At 44.3% G+C, this 18,293-nt stretch overlaps 1 protein-coding gene and 1 long non-coding RNA gene across 7 annotated transcripts in view; one reads left to right on the forward strand and one right to left on the reverse strand.

Moving 5' to 3' along the window:
- LOC140194070 (uncharacterized) overlaps nucleotides 1–13,459 on the forward strand; it is a 142,357-nt gene extending 128,898 nt beyond the window's left edge. The window contains exon 3 of the long non-coding RNA XR_011885027.1: nucleotides 13,394–13,459. This is a non-coding gene — a long non-coding RNA (uncharacterized lncRNA). The remainder of the gene's footprint in view (nucleotides 1–13,393) is intronic.
- A 2,922-nt stretch (nucleotides 13,460–16,381) lies between these two features.
- Nucleotides 16,382–18,293, reverse strand: part of supt3h (SPT3 homolog, SAGA and STAGA complex component) — a 426,895-nt gene continuing 424,983 nt past the window's right edge. For all 6 annotated transcript variants that reach the window (XM_072251458.1, XM_072251463.1, XM_072251459.1 and 3 more), the window contains one exon: nucleotides 16,382–17,245. In XM_072251458.1, the coding sequence (XP_072107559.1) occupies nucleotides 17,204–17,245 (42 nt within the window). In that variant the 3' untranslated portion in view covers nucleotides 16,382–17,203. The remainder of the gene's footprint in view (nucleotides 17,246–18,293) is intronic.

Genomic DNA, 18,293 nt, shown 5'->3' on the forward strand with positions numbered 1-18,293 from the left:
TGCATCAGTCATCCATCCGTGATACTTGCTTTAGCTTTCCCAGCCCCCTTTTCTTCCTCTTTTTTTCTGAGTAGAAAACATGCCCAGTCTGACCTATCAGGTACCTCTTGCTATTGTGCCTTTTGCACCACCCATGTTCTCCCGCTCCAACTGCTCCCATTCACTCACTGACCAGATAACCTTGTTTACAGCTTTTTCCCAGGGTCATTCCAGTTTCACCTAATCGTAGACACATGACAGGTGTGTCTGCCCACAAGACACAGCCTGCCCTGCTGAGTATTTCCACGATCTTCTCTTTTGGAACCATAAGACCTAGGAGCCATTCAGCCCATCAACTCTGCCCTGCCGTTCCGTTATGGTTGATTTTGTTATTCCTCTTAACCCCATTCTCCTGCCTTCTCCCCAGGCATTTTAGATTTCCTGTATCTGCAGTATTTTTGATTGTTTTTTTTTAAGTCATTGCCTTTGCTGTGTTTGTTGGACAGATCCCAAATTTCTTCCACTCTGTAAATCTTCTAACATATTAATCGATTGGTGGAGGGAAAGCAATGATTGGGTGGGACAAGAAGAATAGGTGTGACATATTATGCATATATGTAGTCTTATTCTTGCTGGTCGTTCCAAGGCTTTTCAGAACGTCCCTGTCTTCCTCATGGAGCATACTGCCCTATAGCAACATGATCTCTGATTGGACTAACAATAGACAACATTGCATTTTACTGTAGTTCCAGTGGATGTCTGCGGTACGAACTAAACCGGTTATTAATTCAAATACTATATTCAATCAGCTTGGCAGATCCTTGAATATTTTAATTACAATGTAGTTTAAGAGGGTAACAAGAAATTTAAATTTAAGAAATTTACTTGTAACATCCCCATAGTTAACCCATGTTGCCAGTTTTGCAAAATTTTCCCCCATTAACACAGATTTAAAGGAACAGGACATAGCTTTATCTGTTCTGTTCCTTTAAAAATTGTTTGATAAGGGCTCCCACTCTTTAATCAGCAATGTCATTTTTTTCTCTCTTTTCTAACTACTTTTGCACAGGATTCCTGCTCTTTTTTAAATAATGTTTAAATAATTTGGCCTCCTTTCAAGAACCAAGGACATTCTAAAGTTAATTTATTGTCCTTTGTTTCACAGAATCCTGGTTAACCCCTTCCGTACTTGATGCAGCGATTCAGATCAACGGGTTTACTATACACCATCAGGGTAGATCTATAGAGTCTCTCAAAAGCAGAGGTGGAGGAGTATGCTTCATGATCAACACTTGGTGCACAAATATATCAGTGCTGTCCCAACTCTGCTCACCAGACCTGGAATATCTAGCAGTAAAGTGTCGTCCTTTTTCCCTACCATGGGAGTTCTCTGGGGTCATTCTGGTAGCAGTTTACATTCCACCTCAGGCCAACGTCAAGCAGGCTTTAGATGATCTCAGCAATGGGATCAACGTGCACGAAACAGTGCACCCTAACACCTTCACCATCGTTTTGGGAGATTTTAACAAGGCCAGTCTGAAAAAAATCACTAAGTAATTACAATCGACAGATCACTTGTAACACCAGAGGAAACAACACACTGGACCATTGTTACACCATCATCAAAAATGCCTACCGTGCTATTCCACACCAGTGCCTAAGAAGAATAATGTGGGCTGCCTTAATGACTATCGCCCGGTAGCAGTCACATCGATAGTGATGAAATGCTTTGAGAGGTTGGTCATGACTAGACTGAACTTCTCCCTCAGCAAGGACCTGGACCCATTGCAATTTGCCTATTGCCACAATGGGTTAACGGCAGACATAGTCATAGTCATAGTCATACTTTATTGATCCCGGGGGAAATTGGTTTTCGTTACAGTTGCACCTTAAATAATTAAATAATAATAAAACCATAAATAATTAAATAGTAATATGTAAATTATGCCAGGAAATAAGTCCAGGACCAGCCTATTGGCTCAGGGTGTCTGACCCTCCAAGGGAGGAGTTGTAAAGTTTGATGGCCACAGGCAGGAATGACTTCCTATGACACTCTGTGTTGCATCTCGGTGGAATGAGTCTCTGGCTGAATGTACTCCTGTGCCCAACCAGTACATTATGTAGTGGATGGGAGACATTGTCCAAGATGGCATGCAACTTGGACAGCATCCTCTTTTCAGACACCACCGTCAGAGAGTCCAGTTCCATCCCCACAACATCACTGGCCTTACGAATGAGTTTGTTGATTCTGTTGGTGTCTGCTACCCCCAGCCTGCTGCCCCAGCACACAACAGCAAACATGATAGCACTGGCCACCACAGACTCGGAGAACATCCTCAGCATCGTCCGGCAGATGTTAAAGGACCTCAGTCTCCTCAGGAAATAGAGACGGCTCTGACCCTTCTTGTAGACAGCCTCAGTGTTCTTTGACCAGTCCAGTTTATTGTCAATTCGTATCCCCAGGTATTTGTAATCCTCCACCATGTCCACACTGACCCCCTGGATGGAAACAGGGGTCACCAGTGCCTTAGCTCTCCTCGGGTCTAGAACCAGCTCCTTAGTCTTTTTCACATTAAGCTGCAGATAATTCTGCTCACACCATGTGACAAAGTTTCCTACCGTAGCCCTGTACTTAGCCTCATCTCCCTTGCTGATGCATCCAACTATGGCAGAGTCATCAGAAAACTTCTGAAGATGACAAGACTCTGTGCAGTAGTTGAAGTCCGAGGTGTAAATGGTGAAGAGAAAGGGAGACAAGACAGTCCCCTGTGGAGCCCCAGTGCTGCTGATCACTCTGTCGGACACACAGTGTTGCAAGCACATGTACTGTGGTCTGCCATCCAGGTAATCAAGAATCCATGATACCAGGAAAGCATCCACCTGCATCGCTGTCTGCTTCTCCCCCAGTAGAGCAGGGCGGATGGTGTTGAACGCACTGGAGAAGTCAAAAAACATGACCCTCACAGTGCTCGCTGGCTTGTCCAGGTGGGCATAGACACGGTTCAGCAGGTAGATGATGGCATCCTCAACTCCTAGTTGGGACTGGTAGGCGAACTGGAAGGGATCTAAGTGTGGATTTACCGTAGGCCGGAGCAGCTCCAGAACAAGTCTGTCCAGGGTCTTCATGATGTGGGAGGTCAATGCCACCGATCTGTAGTCATTGAGGTCGCTGGGGTGCGGCGTCTTCGGCACAGGGACGAGGCAGGACGTCTTCCACAGCACAGGAACCCTCTGGAGCCTCAGGCTCAGTTTGAAGACATGGCGAAGTACTCCACGTAGCTGAAGGGCACAGGCTTTGAGCACCCTGGTACTGACACCATCCGGTCCTGCAGCCTTGCTTGGGTTGAGACGTTTCAGCTGTCTTCTCACCTGTTCAGCTGTGAAGCCCACCGTGGTAGTTTCGTGTGGGGAAGGGGTATAGTCATGAGAGCAGGGTGGGGGGCTGTGAGGAGGAGTAGGAGGGGAGAGTGGAATATGTGTTGGTTGGGGGCAATCTCAATGGCATCCACACAGCTTTAGACTACCTAGACAACACAAACACCTACGTCAGGATGCTGTTCATTGACTACAGCTCAGCAGTGAATACCATCATTCCCACAATCCTGATTGAGATGTTGCAGAACCTGGACCTCTGTACCTCCCTCTGAAAGTGGATCCTCAACTTCCAAACCAGAAAACTACAGTCTGTGTGTATTGGTGATAATCCTGGCTGACAATCGACACTGGGGCACCTCATGGGTGTGTGCTTAGCTCACTGCTCTACTCTCTGTATACACATAACTGTGTGGCTAGGCATAGCTCAAATACCATCTACAAATTTGCTGACAATACAAGTATTGTTGGTAGAATCTCAGGTAGTGACAAGAGGGCGTTCAGGAGCGAGATATGCCGACTAGTGGAGTGGTGTCGCAGCAACAACCTGGCACTCAACGTCAGTAAGATGAAAGAGCTGATTGTGGACTTCAGGAAGGGTAAGATGAAGGAACACATACCAATCCTCATAGAGGGATCAGAAGTGGAGAGAGTGAGCAGCTTCAAGTTCCTGGATGTCAAGATCTCTGAGGATCTAACCTGGTCCCAACATATCGATGTAGTTATAAAGAAGGCAAGACAGCAGCTATACTTTATTAGTTGTTTGAAGAGATTTGGCATGTCAACAATTACACTCAAAAACTTCTATAGTTGTACTGTGGAGAGCATTCTGACAGGCTGCATCACTGTCTGGTATGGAAGGGCTACTGCACGGGACCGAAAGAAGCTGCGGAAAGTTGTAAATCTGGTCAGCTCCATCCTGGGCCTAACCTACAAAGTACCCAGGACATCTTTAGGGAGCGGTGTCTCAGAAAGGCAGCATCCATTATGAAGGACCTCCAGCACCCAGGGCATGCCCTTTTCTCACTGTTATCACCAGGTAGGAGATACAGAAGCCTGAAGGCACACACTCAGTGATTCAGGAACAGCTTCTTCCCCTCTGCCGTCCGATTCCTAAATGGACTTCGAAGTTTTGGACACTACCTCACTTTTTTAATATACAATATTTCTGTTTTCCCACATTTTTGAAAAAAATCTATTCAATATACGTAATTGATTTACTTGTTATTTACTAGCTGACAACGATGCAGGCGGATGCTTCCCTGGTATCATGGATTCTTGATTACCTGACTGGCAGACCACAGTACGTGTGCTTGCAACATTGTGTGTCCGACAGAGTGATCAGCAGCACTGGGGCTCCACAGGGGACTGTCTTGTCTCCCTTTCTCTTCACCATTTACACCTCGGACTTCAACTACTGCACAGAGTCTTGTCATCTTCAGAAGTTTTCGGATGACTCTGCCATTGTTGGATGCATCAGCAAGGGAGATGAGGCTAAGTACAGGGTTACGGTAGGAAACTTTGTCACGTGGTGTGAGCAGAATTATCTTCAGCTTAATGTGAAAAAGACTAAGGAGCTGGTGGTAGACCTGAGGAGAGCTAAGGTACCGGTGACCCCTGTTTCCATCCAGGGGGTCAGTGTGGACATGGTGGAGGATTACAAATACCTGGGGATACGAATTGACAATAAACTGGACTGGTCAAAGAACACAGAGGCTGTCTACAAGAAGGGTCAGAGCCGTCTCTATTTCCTGAGGAGACTGAGGTCCTTTAACATCTGCTGGATGATGCTGAGGATGTTCTCCGAGTCTGTGGTGGCCAGTGCTATCATGTTTGCTGTTGTGTGCTGGGGCAGCAGGCTGAGGGTGGCAGACACCAACAGAATCAACAAACTCATTCGTAAGGCCATTGATGTTGTGGGGATGGAACTGGACTCTCTCATGGCGGTGTCTGAAAAGAGGATGCTGTCTAAGTTGCATGCCATCTTGGTCAACATCTCCCATCCACTACATAATGTACTGGGTGGGCACAGGAGTACATTCAGCCATAGCCTCATTCCACCGAGATGCAGCACTGAGCGTCATAGGAAGTCATTCCTGCCTGTGGCCATCAAACTTTACAACTCCTCCCTTGGAGGGTCAGACATCCTGAGCCAATAGGCTGGTCCTGGACTTATTTCATAATTTACTAGCATAATTTACATATTACTATTTAACTATTTATGGTTCTATTACTATTTATTATTTATGGAGCAACTGTAATGAAAACCAATTTCCCCCGGGATTAATAAAGTATGACTATGACTATTTATTATGTTTCATTTTATTTATTTTTTTCTCTCTCTCTGCTAGATTATGTATTGCATTGAACTGTTGCTGCTAAGTTAACAAATTTCATGTCACATGCCGGAGATGAGAAACCTGATTCTGATTCTGATGATAGTTTTACAAGTTTGATTCTTGCTAACAGTTCATATATGAGAAAAGTGTTGCATTAGCATCCTGCTCAGTACACATGCAGCCAGAATCTATGCCATCAAGGATTTGTTCTCAAAGCTGGAGTCCAAAGTCCGATATGGCGGAACATGGGGTTGTCAAGAGTTAACTTCACCTATCTAAAAGGCCATCACAGCTCACAGTCTTGAAAAGATTGGGGGACTCCAATTTAGCATTTAGGATTACATCGGGCACAACACTTCATAAAAACAGACCAGTTGAATAACAGACAAAAACTTAATGAAGTATAGAAAAGATACAATAATGGAGAGAAAACATGTTGATGATGGATAATGGTAACTTGAGGAAATGTTTGCCTATAGTCTTCACTCTTTTTGAATTTTAATGTTGGTTTCTAAACTTCTGACTCAGAAGGAATTTGAGGAGTGTTCATATGTAACTGTTGTGGATGATTCCAATAGGAAATCATAAAATGTTTATGGGACCCCTGTATGTTTGTGGTACTGAATTAGCAAATACAGTACCATAGTATGAAACAAAAACATTCAAACTGTCAGTGAACAATTTATTTTTTTTCATTAATATTACTTCAGTATTTACGATTTTAATAAAACTTCAGCTTTACCCACAGAGCAATGCAAAACAAAGGTGTTTTTAATCCACAGAATCATCTGATGGGGGAAATAATGACAATTTAGCCTGCTAGAAGCTGGAGAACCAGACAACAAAGTCAATGTAATATAGTGGTGTTCTTCTCCTTTAGATATATTCTATTTATTTTGATTCATAGTAGTATTTTGAAACTGTAGTTTTGTGCTCTCTTTTGCCTACAATTTGGTTAGTGAAAAGCATCGAGCATTGGTTTTCTAGAAAGGAAGATACCCATTTTTATCCAGGATTAGAGGGTGATTGCTTGGACAGTCCAGCACATCTGTAGATGTGATCGTCCCACTATTCAGGACATTTACAAAGTCAGATGTGTAAAAAGGGCCTGAATGATCATTGGGGACCTCAGTCACCCCAACCACAAACTGTTCCAGCTGCTACCATCTGGGAAGTGGTACCGCAGCATGAACGTCAGGATCAACAGGCTCCGGGGACAGCCTCTTCCACCAGGCTGTCAGACTGATTAATTCATGCTGATACAATTGTATTTCTATGTTACATTGACTGTCCTGTTCTACATACTATTTATTATAAATTACTATAAATTGGCGAATTGGAGCTACCACTTTGGCTTGGGACAAATGGTTGTGGGCTGCTCCTCTTGTTCTGAATCGTCAAACTGATGGGACAAGGCATCTGGTTTCTGGTTCTTTGATCCCAGTTGACAGGTCAGGATGAAATTAAAGCAGCTAAAGAACAAGGACCACCTGGCTTGCCTGGAATTCAGCCTCTTGGCCTCCTGAATATAAGCCAGGATCTTGCGGTCTGTCCAAATGATAAAAGGATTCTTGACCCCCTCTAGCCAGTGACATCACTCCTCCAAAGCTAACTTAACCGTAACTTATCTCTGCCATGGATAGCCACCTGGAGAAGAATGCACATGGGTGCAGTTTTCTGTCCGAAGGTGATCGTTGAGACACCACTGCACTCACTCTGATGTCTGACACATCCACCGCCATGATGAGGGGAAGGTCCAGGTTAGGAGAAACCAAGATGGGAGCTGATAATGAACTGCTATTTAAGCTCTGCAAAAGTGGTCTCCGCTTCAGTAGACCCGACAAAAGGGCTCATGGATTTCTTAGTTAGCGCCATCGGCAGAGCTGCCAATGAGCTGAAGTTCCTGATGAACTTCTGGGTGAAGTTTCCAAACCCCAGGAATTGTTAGACTTGTTTGACATTGGATGGTTGTGGCCAATTTCTGACTGCCTGAGTCTTGGTAAGGTCCATCTTGAGATCATGAAACCCAAAAATGAAATGGTCTTGCATGAAATTCGGACTTCTCCAGCTTAACGTAAAGTCCATGGTCTAGAGGCCTGTTAAGGATATCTCTTTCATGGTTGACGTGCTCCTTCATGGACTTCGAGAAGATTAAGACATCATCCAAGTAGACAAAAGCGTACTTATGGAGAGTATCTCTGAGTACATCATTAAGAAAGGTTTGAAAGGCTGCTGGAGCATTCACAATACTAAGGGTATAACCAGATAATCATAGTGCCCTGTTGGTATATTGAATGTAACTTTCCACTCTTTACCCTCCTTTATAAGGACCAAATTGTATGCACTCCGCAGATCTAGTTTTGTGAATACTCTCACTCCTTGGTCCATCTCAAGGCCGTATTCATGAGTGGCTAATGATTCTTGGTTGGTATGCAGTTTAATCCCTATAATGAATGCATGGCCACGGGCTCTCACCTTTCTTTTGTATGATAAAGAAGCCTGCATCTGCTAGTGAGATAGAGGGCCGAATGAAGCCCGTAGCAAGAAACTCCTTTATATACTCTTCCATTGTGTGTCTCTCTGGGTCTGATAGTCCATACAATCTTCCCCATGGAGGACAAGTACCAGGCAGCAGGTTATAGCACAGTCCTAGGGTCAGTGCGGTGGAAGAGTCGAGGCCTTTTGCTTGCTGAAGACCTCCTCCAAGTCCTTGTAGACATAAGGGATTCGGACTGGTTTGGGTGTTGCAGTCTCCTCTGGACCTTCCTTTGAGGATGACACCCTCCTTAGGTGTCAGGGGTGATTTGACAGACCTCAGAGTCCTCTCCCCAGGTTCACAGAATTCACGCGCAGAAAGAGTGGCTAAATCAGAGTCCAAATCCTGGTCTGTGTCTTCAGGCAATGGCAGCGAGGTGTTACAGATGGTCCTTGCCTTCCCGGTTAAAGGCTTCAAGGATCTTCATATAGGAGTCTTCCCTTTAGACGGGACCTGGCGGCTGGAATCCTCAGGCTTCGGGTTACCTCACACTGGTCTGTCCCCTTGCTGGCTGTTGGCCTCAGGAGAGTGTAAGGATCTGAAGACCATGCTGCAAATATCCCTCTTACAATAACTGGGCCAAGCAATGATTCTCCCCTCCCTCCAGACCATGCTGGGTCAGTCAAGGGTACCCGAGGATCAGAGGTATGAGTAGTGAGTCAATGATGTAGAAACTACTATCCTCTACATGATCCTCTCTCCTCAAATGCAAAACCACAACACCACAGTCTGTTGCCGGATCTGCCTAGACCTAGTGGCCGGCCATCCAAGACAGTTGAGGACACGGACTGGCTCAACTCTCCCAGCAGTATGTCATTCCGACGAGCAGTTCCTAAGCCCAGAAAATTACACCTGCTGTCCACAAAAGCCTTCACCTGCCTCAAGTCTTCACCCCAGGTGAACTCCGCCTTCAGCACAAAACCAGAATCCTTGGGATTGGGTGTAGTGGCTATTACCATTACAGTCCTCCTGGTACTGGACGGTCCTATCAGTTCTCCAGGCAGCTGCAGCTGCAGACATTCGACCCGCAGGTGACTTGCTTTCCTGAAGTAATAGCAGCAGCCTAGATTCCGACACTGGGACCCCTCACTGGTGGAGAACCTCATGTAACGGATCCACATGGGCTCAACAGAGTCCCAAGCAGGAGATGGGCTGGGCATGATCCGGGATCGGGGGTGGGGGGGGGTTGTGGTGGGATGGAACTGCAATGGATTGAGGCCAGGCTCGGGCTAGCCCTCTTCGGCCTCTTAATTTAGTCCCTCTTACACTCTGTCAGATGATCGTCAAGGCAGATGGACTGGTTGATCGGAACCTCTAAGTCCCCTGTTGGCTCTCCCAAGGTGAGGGCATCCTTTTGTTCGTTCCGGTGTCCATGGCTGTATAGTGTGACTAAGGCTTCTCCATACCAACCATTCTCTTGTGCCAAAGATGGAAACTCAATAGCATAGTTGGCCACTGACCGACTTCCCTGATTCAGCTTCATCAGAATGTCAGAGCCTCTGTTGGCAATGGCAGGATGATAAAATACCTTTCTCATGGTGGCCATGAATTCCTCCGTATACACACAAATCTCCAATCTTTGGTCCCAATGAGTGGTGGCCCAGGCGAGGGCTCACCCGGTCAGGGGGGAGACCATGAAGGCCACTTTTCCGCGCTCTGAAGTGGACCGGGACAGCAGGAGTTTGAACATCAATGAGCACTGAATGAGGAAGCCACAGCAAGAGCCCGGGTCTCCATCAAATCTCTCTGGAGTTGGAAGATGTGCTGGCTCCACAAAGCGACTGATAGCCTCATCCAAGCGACTCTGGCATCCTCCTTGTGATAGCTGGTACACGGCGGCCTGGAGGTCGCATATCTCGAGATTCTATCTGGAAATCCTCTCGCTGTGGCTGACTACAGGAGCTGGTAGACTCTGATACACTGCAGGATCTACTTTGGCTCAATCGTACTGTGAGGAGATACCTTGACGAGGATAATTTGGACCCATGTGCTGGAGTATCCGAGGCTGGAATCGAGACGCGGTATAAAGCTGGAATGAGAACGGAACATAGACAAAATGCTAGACAATATCAAACAACACGAATTCTGCAGATGCTGGAAATTCAAGCAACACACATCAAGGTTGCTGGTGAACGCAGCAGGCCAGGCAGCACCTCTAGGAAGAGGTACAGTCGACGTTTCAGGCCGAGACCCTTCGTCAGGACTAACTGAAGGAAGAGTTAGTAAGAGATTTGAAAGTGAGAGGGGGAGGGGGAGATCCAAAATGATAGGAGAAGACAGGAGGGGGAGGGATGGAGCCAAGAGCTGGACAGGTGACTGGCAAAGGGGATATGAGAGGATCAAGGGACAGGAGGCCCAGGGAGAAAGACAAGGGGGGGGAACCTAGAGGATGGGCAAGGGGTATAGTCAGAGGGACAGAGGGAAAAAAGGAGAGAGAGAGAAAGAATGTGTGTATAAAAATAAATAACGGATGGGGTACGAGAGGGAGGTGGGGCATTAGCGGAAGTGAGAGAAGTCAATGTTCATGCCATCAGGTTGGAGGCTACCCAGACGGAATATAAGGTGTTGTTCCTCCAACCTGAGTGTGGCTTCATCTTTACAGTAGAGGAGGCCGTGGATAGACATATCAGAATGGGAATGGGATGTGGAATTAATATGTGTGGCCACTGGGAGATCCTGCTTTCTCTGGCGGACAGAGTGTAGGTGTTCAGCAAAGCGGTCTCCCAGTCTGCGTCGGGTCTCGCCAATATATAGGCCACATCGGGAGCACCAGACGCAGTATATCACCCCAGCCGACTCACAGGTGAAGTGTCGCCTCACCTGGAAGGACTATCTGGGGCCCTGAATGGTGGTAAGGGAGGAAGTGTAAGGGCATGTGTAGCACTTGTTCCGCTTACAAGAATAAGTGCCAGGAGGGAGATCAGTGGGGAGGGATGGGGGGGGACGAATGGACAAGGGAGTCGCGTAGGGAGCGATCCCTGCGGAAAGCGGGGGGGGGGGAGAGAAAGATGTGCTTAGTGGTGGGATCCCGTTGGAGGTGGCGGAAGTTACGGGGAATAATATGTTGGAACCCGGAGGCTGGTGGGGTGGTAGGTGGGGACCAGGGGAACCCTATTCCTAGTGGGGTGGCGGGAGGATGCAGTGAGAGCAGATGTGCGTGAAATGTGGGAGATGCATTTGAGAGCAGAGTTGATGGTGGAGGAAGGGAAGCCCCTTTCTTTAAAAAAGGAAGACATCTCCCTCGTCCTGGAATGAAAAGCCTCATCCTGAGAGCAGATGCGGCGGAGATGGAGGAATTGCGTGAAGGGGATGGCATTTTTGCAAGAGACAGGGTGAAAAGAGGAATAGTCCAGATAGCTGTGAGAGTCAGTAGGCTTATAGTAGCCTCCGGGTTCAACATATTATTCTCTATAACTTCCGCCACCTCCAACGGGATCCCACCACTAAGCACATCTTTCCCTCCCCTCACCTCTGCTTTCCGCAGGGATCCCTCCCTACGCGACTCCCTTGTCCATTCGTCCCCCCCATTCCTCCCCACTGATCTCCCTCCTGGCACTTATCCTTGTAAGCGGAACAAGTGCCACACTTCCTCCCTTACCACCATTCAGGGCCCCAGACAGTCCTTCCAGGTGAGGCGACACTTCACCTGTGAGTCGGCTGGGGTGATATACTGCGTCCGGTGCTCCCGATGTGACCTTCTATATATTGGCAAGACCCGACGCAGACTGGGAGACCGCTTTGCTGAACACCTACGCTCTGTCCGCCAGAGAAAGCAGGATCTCCCAGTGGCCACACATTTTAATACCACATCCCATTCCCATTCTGACGTGTCTATCCACGGCCTCCTCTACTGTAAAGATGAAGCCACACTCAGGTTGGAGGAACAACACCTTATATTCCGTCTGGGTAGCCTCCAACCTGATGGCATGAACATTGACTTCTCTCACTTCCGCTAATGTCCCACCTCCCTCTCGTACCCCATCCGTTATTTATTTTTAGACACACATTCTTTCTCTCACTCTCCTTTTTCTCCCTCTGTCCCTCTGACTATACCCCTTGCCCATCCTCTGGGATCCCCCCCCCCTGTCTTTCTCCCCGGGCCTCCTGTCCCATGATCCTCTCATATCCCCTTTGCCAATCACCTGTCCAGCTCTTGGCTCCATTCCTCCCCCTCCTGTCTTCTCCTATAATTCTGGATCTCCCCCTCCCCCTCCCACTTCCAAATCTCTTACTAACTCTTCCTTCAGTTAGTCCTGACGAAGGGTCTCGGCCTGAAACGTCGACTGTACTTCTTGCTAGAGATGCTGCCTGGCCTGCTGCGTTCACCAGCAACCTTGATGTGTGTTGCTAGACAATATCTCTAGTTAGGCTTTTAATTGAACACTGAACCTTACTTTAGGTACTCTTTAAATACTCAATTCTTGCTGTCCAAAACATGATTGCCAATTAGTGGGACTGTCCTGAACCCTTAAAGGGGGCCATGTCAGCTATCCATACTCTGGAGAGTTTGAGCAACTAAATCCTGGAAGCTGGAGCTTCTTGTAACATCAGGAAAAAATTAATATGTCAATTAACTATGTTAAACAATCAGGATATGAGTTATTGAACTAACTTTGTGATGATTGCTTATGGGGTGTCAATAGCTTTGATTGGATGAACTATTTACTTTGAACACAATAGGACTGGGAATTTTTTCAAGAACAGCTAATAGGACCATGTTTACTTCTGGCAAAAATATTGGCTTGGCTTTTGCTGGCAATTCCGTATGGAACTACAGGCATTTCTCAGTGTAAGTTCTGCCAAGTTTCAGAACTCCCACACAAATGAGGAAGTCTTAAACTCACTGGGTGAGCTCTGTGATTTCCCAGCTACACTGCACTGCCGCTGTGGGACATGCATGGAATCCAACGGCAAAGCAGGAACTTGCTATGAAACTGCAGTATTTACACTGGGGTCTCTGCTCTTGGATCCGGTTATCAAGTTGGACTGGAGGATGCTAGAGCTCATTGCTTTCAATGGGGATTGTATGGCTGTGGAGAAGAAAGATGGCAATATTTAGTTATTTGTATTTGCCCTAATGTTTTTTTAATTATTTAGCTATTGTATTTTGTTAGCTTTGAAGAGTTTTATCTTTTTATTTTATTTCATTTTTGTCATTTCATTTAAGGCCTTGCTGCTGGGGACTGTTTCTCCTTTGATAACCACAGCTCAATGTGCCTCCACCATCCTGTTAGGTAAGTCATTCTTAATGGGAACTACTTACTTCTCCACAACTCTGTCTTCTGTGGTTCTGGACCTCCCACAAATGAGAACGTGTCCAATCTATCTTGACCCTTCACCCTTATAAGATACCTACTGTGACTTCCCTTAACTACCTCTTCTCCAAGAACAATCCAGATTCTTCAGATTTATTTGAAACTATTTTAATGAATCATTTCTCAGCCACTTTAAGTCTTCATTTTCTTTCATAAGTGTTGGAACCAGAACTGGCCACAATATCTTATTATATTAACTCTTTTGTTATGCCCTTATCTTTTATTAATAAAGCACATGATCTCACATGCTTTTTCCAATGACTCATACAGCTATACAGTAGTGTAGTAGATGGCAGAATGCGTTAGCATGCTGGCGACCCGGGTTCAATTCTAGCTGGAGTTTGTACGTTCTCCCCATAACCATGTGTAGTTCCTCCAATTGCTCCGGTTTCCTCCCACAGCCCAAAGTTGATGCGTTAGTTGATCATTGTAAATTGTCCCGTGATTAGGCTAGGGTTAAATGGGGGGGGGGGGAGGGTAGGTTACTGGGCGGTGCAGCTCGAAGGGCCAGAAGGACCCATTCCACACTGTATCTCAATAAATAAATAAATATATCAAACTATTGAAGAGAATTCTTAGAGACGGGATTTGCAGGCATTTGAAGAAGCATGGTCTGATGAGGGATATAAGCGTGACTTTGTGAGGGGCAAGTCAGGCCTCATGAGTCTGATTGAATTCTTGGAGGAAGAGACAAAACAAATTGATGAATATAAAGCAGTACATGTGTTGTAAATGGATTTTAGTAAGGCATTCAACAAGGTTCACTCTGGCAGCCTTGTTCAGAAAGTCAGGAGACATGGGGTCCAGTGAAATTTGGTTGTGTAGGTTCAAAATTGGCTTGCCCACAGAAGGCAGGGGCTATTCTGCGTGGATGGCTGTGACGAGAGGTGTTCTACATGAATCCATTCTGGGACCTCTGCTCTTTGTGATTTTTATAAATGATGAGGAAGTGGAAGGATGAGTTTTTTTATTTGTATGTTTGCAGATAACACAAACGTTGGTGGTGTTGTGGATAGTGTAGAAGGTTGTCATGGGTTACAATAGGCAATTGACAGGATGAAAAGTGGCAAAGGGAGTTCAATCCAATAAAGTGTGAAATGATTCACTTTGGAAGCTCAAACTTGAAGGCAGAGTACGGAGTGAATTTAAAAACCTTTAAAAAGGGGTCATCGGAGGGGGTGGGAGAGTCCTTGCTGAAGAAGTGTTTAAAAAGGGGTCATTGGTGCGGAGTCCTGACGAAGGGTCTCAGCCCAAAACGTCGACTGTACTTCTTCCTATAGATGCGGCCTGGCCTGCTGCGTTCCACCAGCATTTTGTGTGTGTTGGTACAGGGTGAATGACAGGTTTCTTAGCAATGTGGAAGAACAGAGGAATCTTAAGGTCAATGTCCTTGGCTCCCTCAAAATTATTGTACAAGATCATAGGGTCATTAAGGAGGCATATGGTCTGTTGGCCTTCACTAATTGGGGCATTGGGTTCAAGAGCTGTGAGGTAATGCTGCACCTCTATAAAACTCTGTTCTACATGTGTGTCATATATGTTGCATGGGTGCACCGTGGCCAGAGGAACATTGTTTTGTTTGGTTATTCTATACCACAATAAGCTTGAACTTTAACTTAAGCTTCCCTTGAGAATTGTTACCTTTGTTATATTGTCTCTTCTCTTGAAGTACATGGCTGCATTATTTTTGCATGTAATTTTATTTGTCGCTTTACCTTCTTTGGAACACAAAAATGATAATGCCATTTATCACTCCATGATTCCAGACCGTGCGTGGCTGATCTATTACTCAAAGTCATGATTTTATGCTGACTCCATTACCCAAAAATTTATCGGTGCTGGGCGCTGTTGGTTTCCTCAGTCTATCACTATTCTCCTCTGTTTTATTCCAAATTACGTATGTCAGCTGGACATTTTGACAGTGCTATTTAATTACTTAAATCCATGGTATTAATTTATATCAAGAAAGGCATGCTGTTCAATCAATTAGACATTGTATGAACGTGTGGTTTGGGCAATAATAGTAGATTCCAGAGAGTAAGAAACTGTGATTATCAAGTCATCAACCACAATTGATACAGGTGCCCAAAGCCATTGATAGGATAGGTCAGAGAAGCAATCTTTAACTGTCTTCCCTGCGAAAGCTGTTTGTATGAAACTTCTGTTACTGGCACCACAACGAAGAAAAGGGAATGCCATGTTGGTAATAGGGTTGGACCTGCACTGTCTAATGCAGCTACAGGCAAGACCTTTAGAAATTCAATACTTCTCAGAGGGTTTTCTTTTTTGATTATCTCATTTCCTTGCATTGGTGATGGCTGCCACTTTGGCACCTTGCCACCATCCATGTGTCAAGATCAGGCTCCAAAATGTTGACTATCAAAAGTGCCAAGATATGACTTTAATATGGCATTATTTATGTCGTCATAGATTTACACAAAATTCCACATTTTAATGGGTTGCACATTGGTCGTTTATCAATGATTCTATTGTATTTCTTTGTTGTACTGTGAATGCCTGCAAGAAAATGAATAAATTTATTTTTAACTTTTTTAATTTTGATAAGAAATTTTTTATGACTTACTGTGGCCCCCCCCCCCCCCCGCAATTATATATACCGATGCTGCTGCTGTTTTTGTCAAGGAGTTGGGATAACTATATATCTGAGGTTCTCCACCCCCACCAATACCAACTTAGTCAAATGTGTCCAGATAACGGTGTTGAGAAACTCCTTACAGTACTCTTCCTTTTCTCAAGATCTATTATGAAATACTAGTTGTAAATAAAACATTTGCAATTATCAAAAGTTTATTTAAAAAGTTTGAATTCTACACACTGGATTTTAATAGCCATTTGTAGAAACACTATGGAGTCACAAACATGAGAATAAGAAAAACACAACACACATTTGGTGACAATGAGATATTTAATTCCCATCTTCTTCAACGCCCTTCTATAGCAATCCTGACTTTTGTAGACCTTGCACACTGATTTCAAAATTTTCATTGTTTATACATGCAAATATGGAAAACTAAGAGGCTTTCAGATTGTCAGTATTTCTACATGCTTTTTAAAATGCAAAAACTTGACAATAATAGTTCCTTGAAATTGACAGATCACTTAACTAAGAGTTAACTTTGCCTTATTACAGAAAAATTCTGTTATCATGCAAAATTATAATTTTTTCAAAAGTTGGTCACTCTTTTTATAAACCTGACAGTTTTTCTTCAGTTGGGTAATTGTAGGGAACTTTGAAATCAAACAGTATCATTCAGAAATAAACATTTTGAATTTAAATTAGAATAAAAGTAATCTACTGGCTTCACAACCCTGTTGGCTGTGTACCCAAATATTCTTGATGTGGATGAGGATTTACAGTGAGTACAAATGCAAAAAATTACTCCTTACAAGTACTTGGGCAACAATGATTTCATTCAGTTTGATCAATATAACACAAATGGACACAACTGGCAGCTAGTAATCTGTGCACCTATCCATCTGGCTTTAATTGACTAAAACATTCAGACAAGTAAACGGGATTGATGGTAATGTGCAGGTCAGTGAATTGTCACAACTGCTCACCCAACGCACACAAACACAGGTACACAGTGTACTGGCAGAGCCTTGTTTCAGTAACAACAAGCTTCTTGTTCCTTCCGTTTTCAGCAGGCCAGAAACGTCATTCCAGTTATGCGGTATGCACTCTATTAGGAGGGGGCAAAAAAAAAACAGGCTGCATTCAGAGAGATGACAATAGTTTCATACAGACCAAAAATACTTTGTGATTTTTTAGCAACTGCTAAGAAATGAATAGCTTGCTTATACTGTATATTTCAAAAAATGGGAAGGGGAGGGTAGAGAGTGTGGGGAGAGGTGGAAATATTAATATAATTTGAAAACTACAGCTTTATGTTAGTACATAAGGGCAACTTTCATTCACTGGCATCATATTCCGAAAGAATCAATTAACCACATTTTACAGGTATGCATCACACATTTTAATTTAATTCTGACAATACTTACTGAATTTTCACATTCCCTCCTAATCTCATTTCTGCATATCCTGTTAATATATTTTCATTTGGCTACAGTAAAGGGGGGTGATATTTGAACTTAGATAATTAAGAGGCATCATTTACCTGCAAACGATACCTTCTCTACTCAACCACTGTAATCAAGTATTTGGACAAACTCCATTTTAGAAAAAATGCATTTTGAAGCTCTATACCTTTTATCATCAAGAGGATCTGTAATTCATCAGTATTCAAAACATGCTCTGTTGTTAGTTAGGCAGATTGGGCAGTTTGTTTCTTCTGATTAACAGATATGTGGTTGAAATTAATCTGTAATCAGATGAAAGAAACTATTCAGGGTAGATTCAATTGCACCATGTAGGATGGTACTACAGGATTGAGGAGTCGGAGCAGACAACTGATAGAATCTTTATCCAGAATACATGGCCAACCAGCTGACCTCTACCCTGAATCCAACAAATACAATTAAGAGAATACAACTCTATGTAATTTGGCATGCAAAACTAAAATCTTGCATTCTGCTAAAGCGGAAGTCAATTTGAACATCCTCAGTTAACCTATCTGATGGGAGAACAGTCCAACCATGTAGATGGGCGTTCTGTTTGTAAATCTAATATTCTAAATCCATCTAATTGTTTAGAATTACATGAATCAGAATTGGAATCAGGTTTAATATCACTGACGTACAGTATACCATGAAATTTGTTTTACATTGCAA

This window comes from Mobula birostris, chromosome 2 (genome assembly GCF_030028105.1).
Source record: "Mobula birostris isolate sMobBir1 chromosome 2, sMobBir1.hap1, whole genome shotgun sequence".
NCBI classification, from domain to species: domain Eukaryota; kingdom Metazoa; phylum Chordata; class Chondrichthyes; order Myliobatiformes; family Myliobatidae; genus Mobula; species Mobula birostris.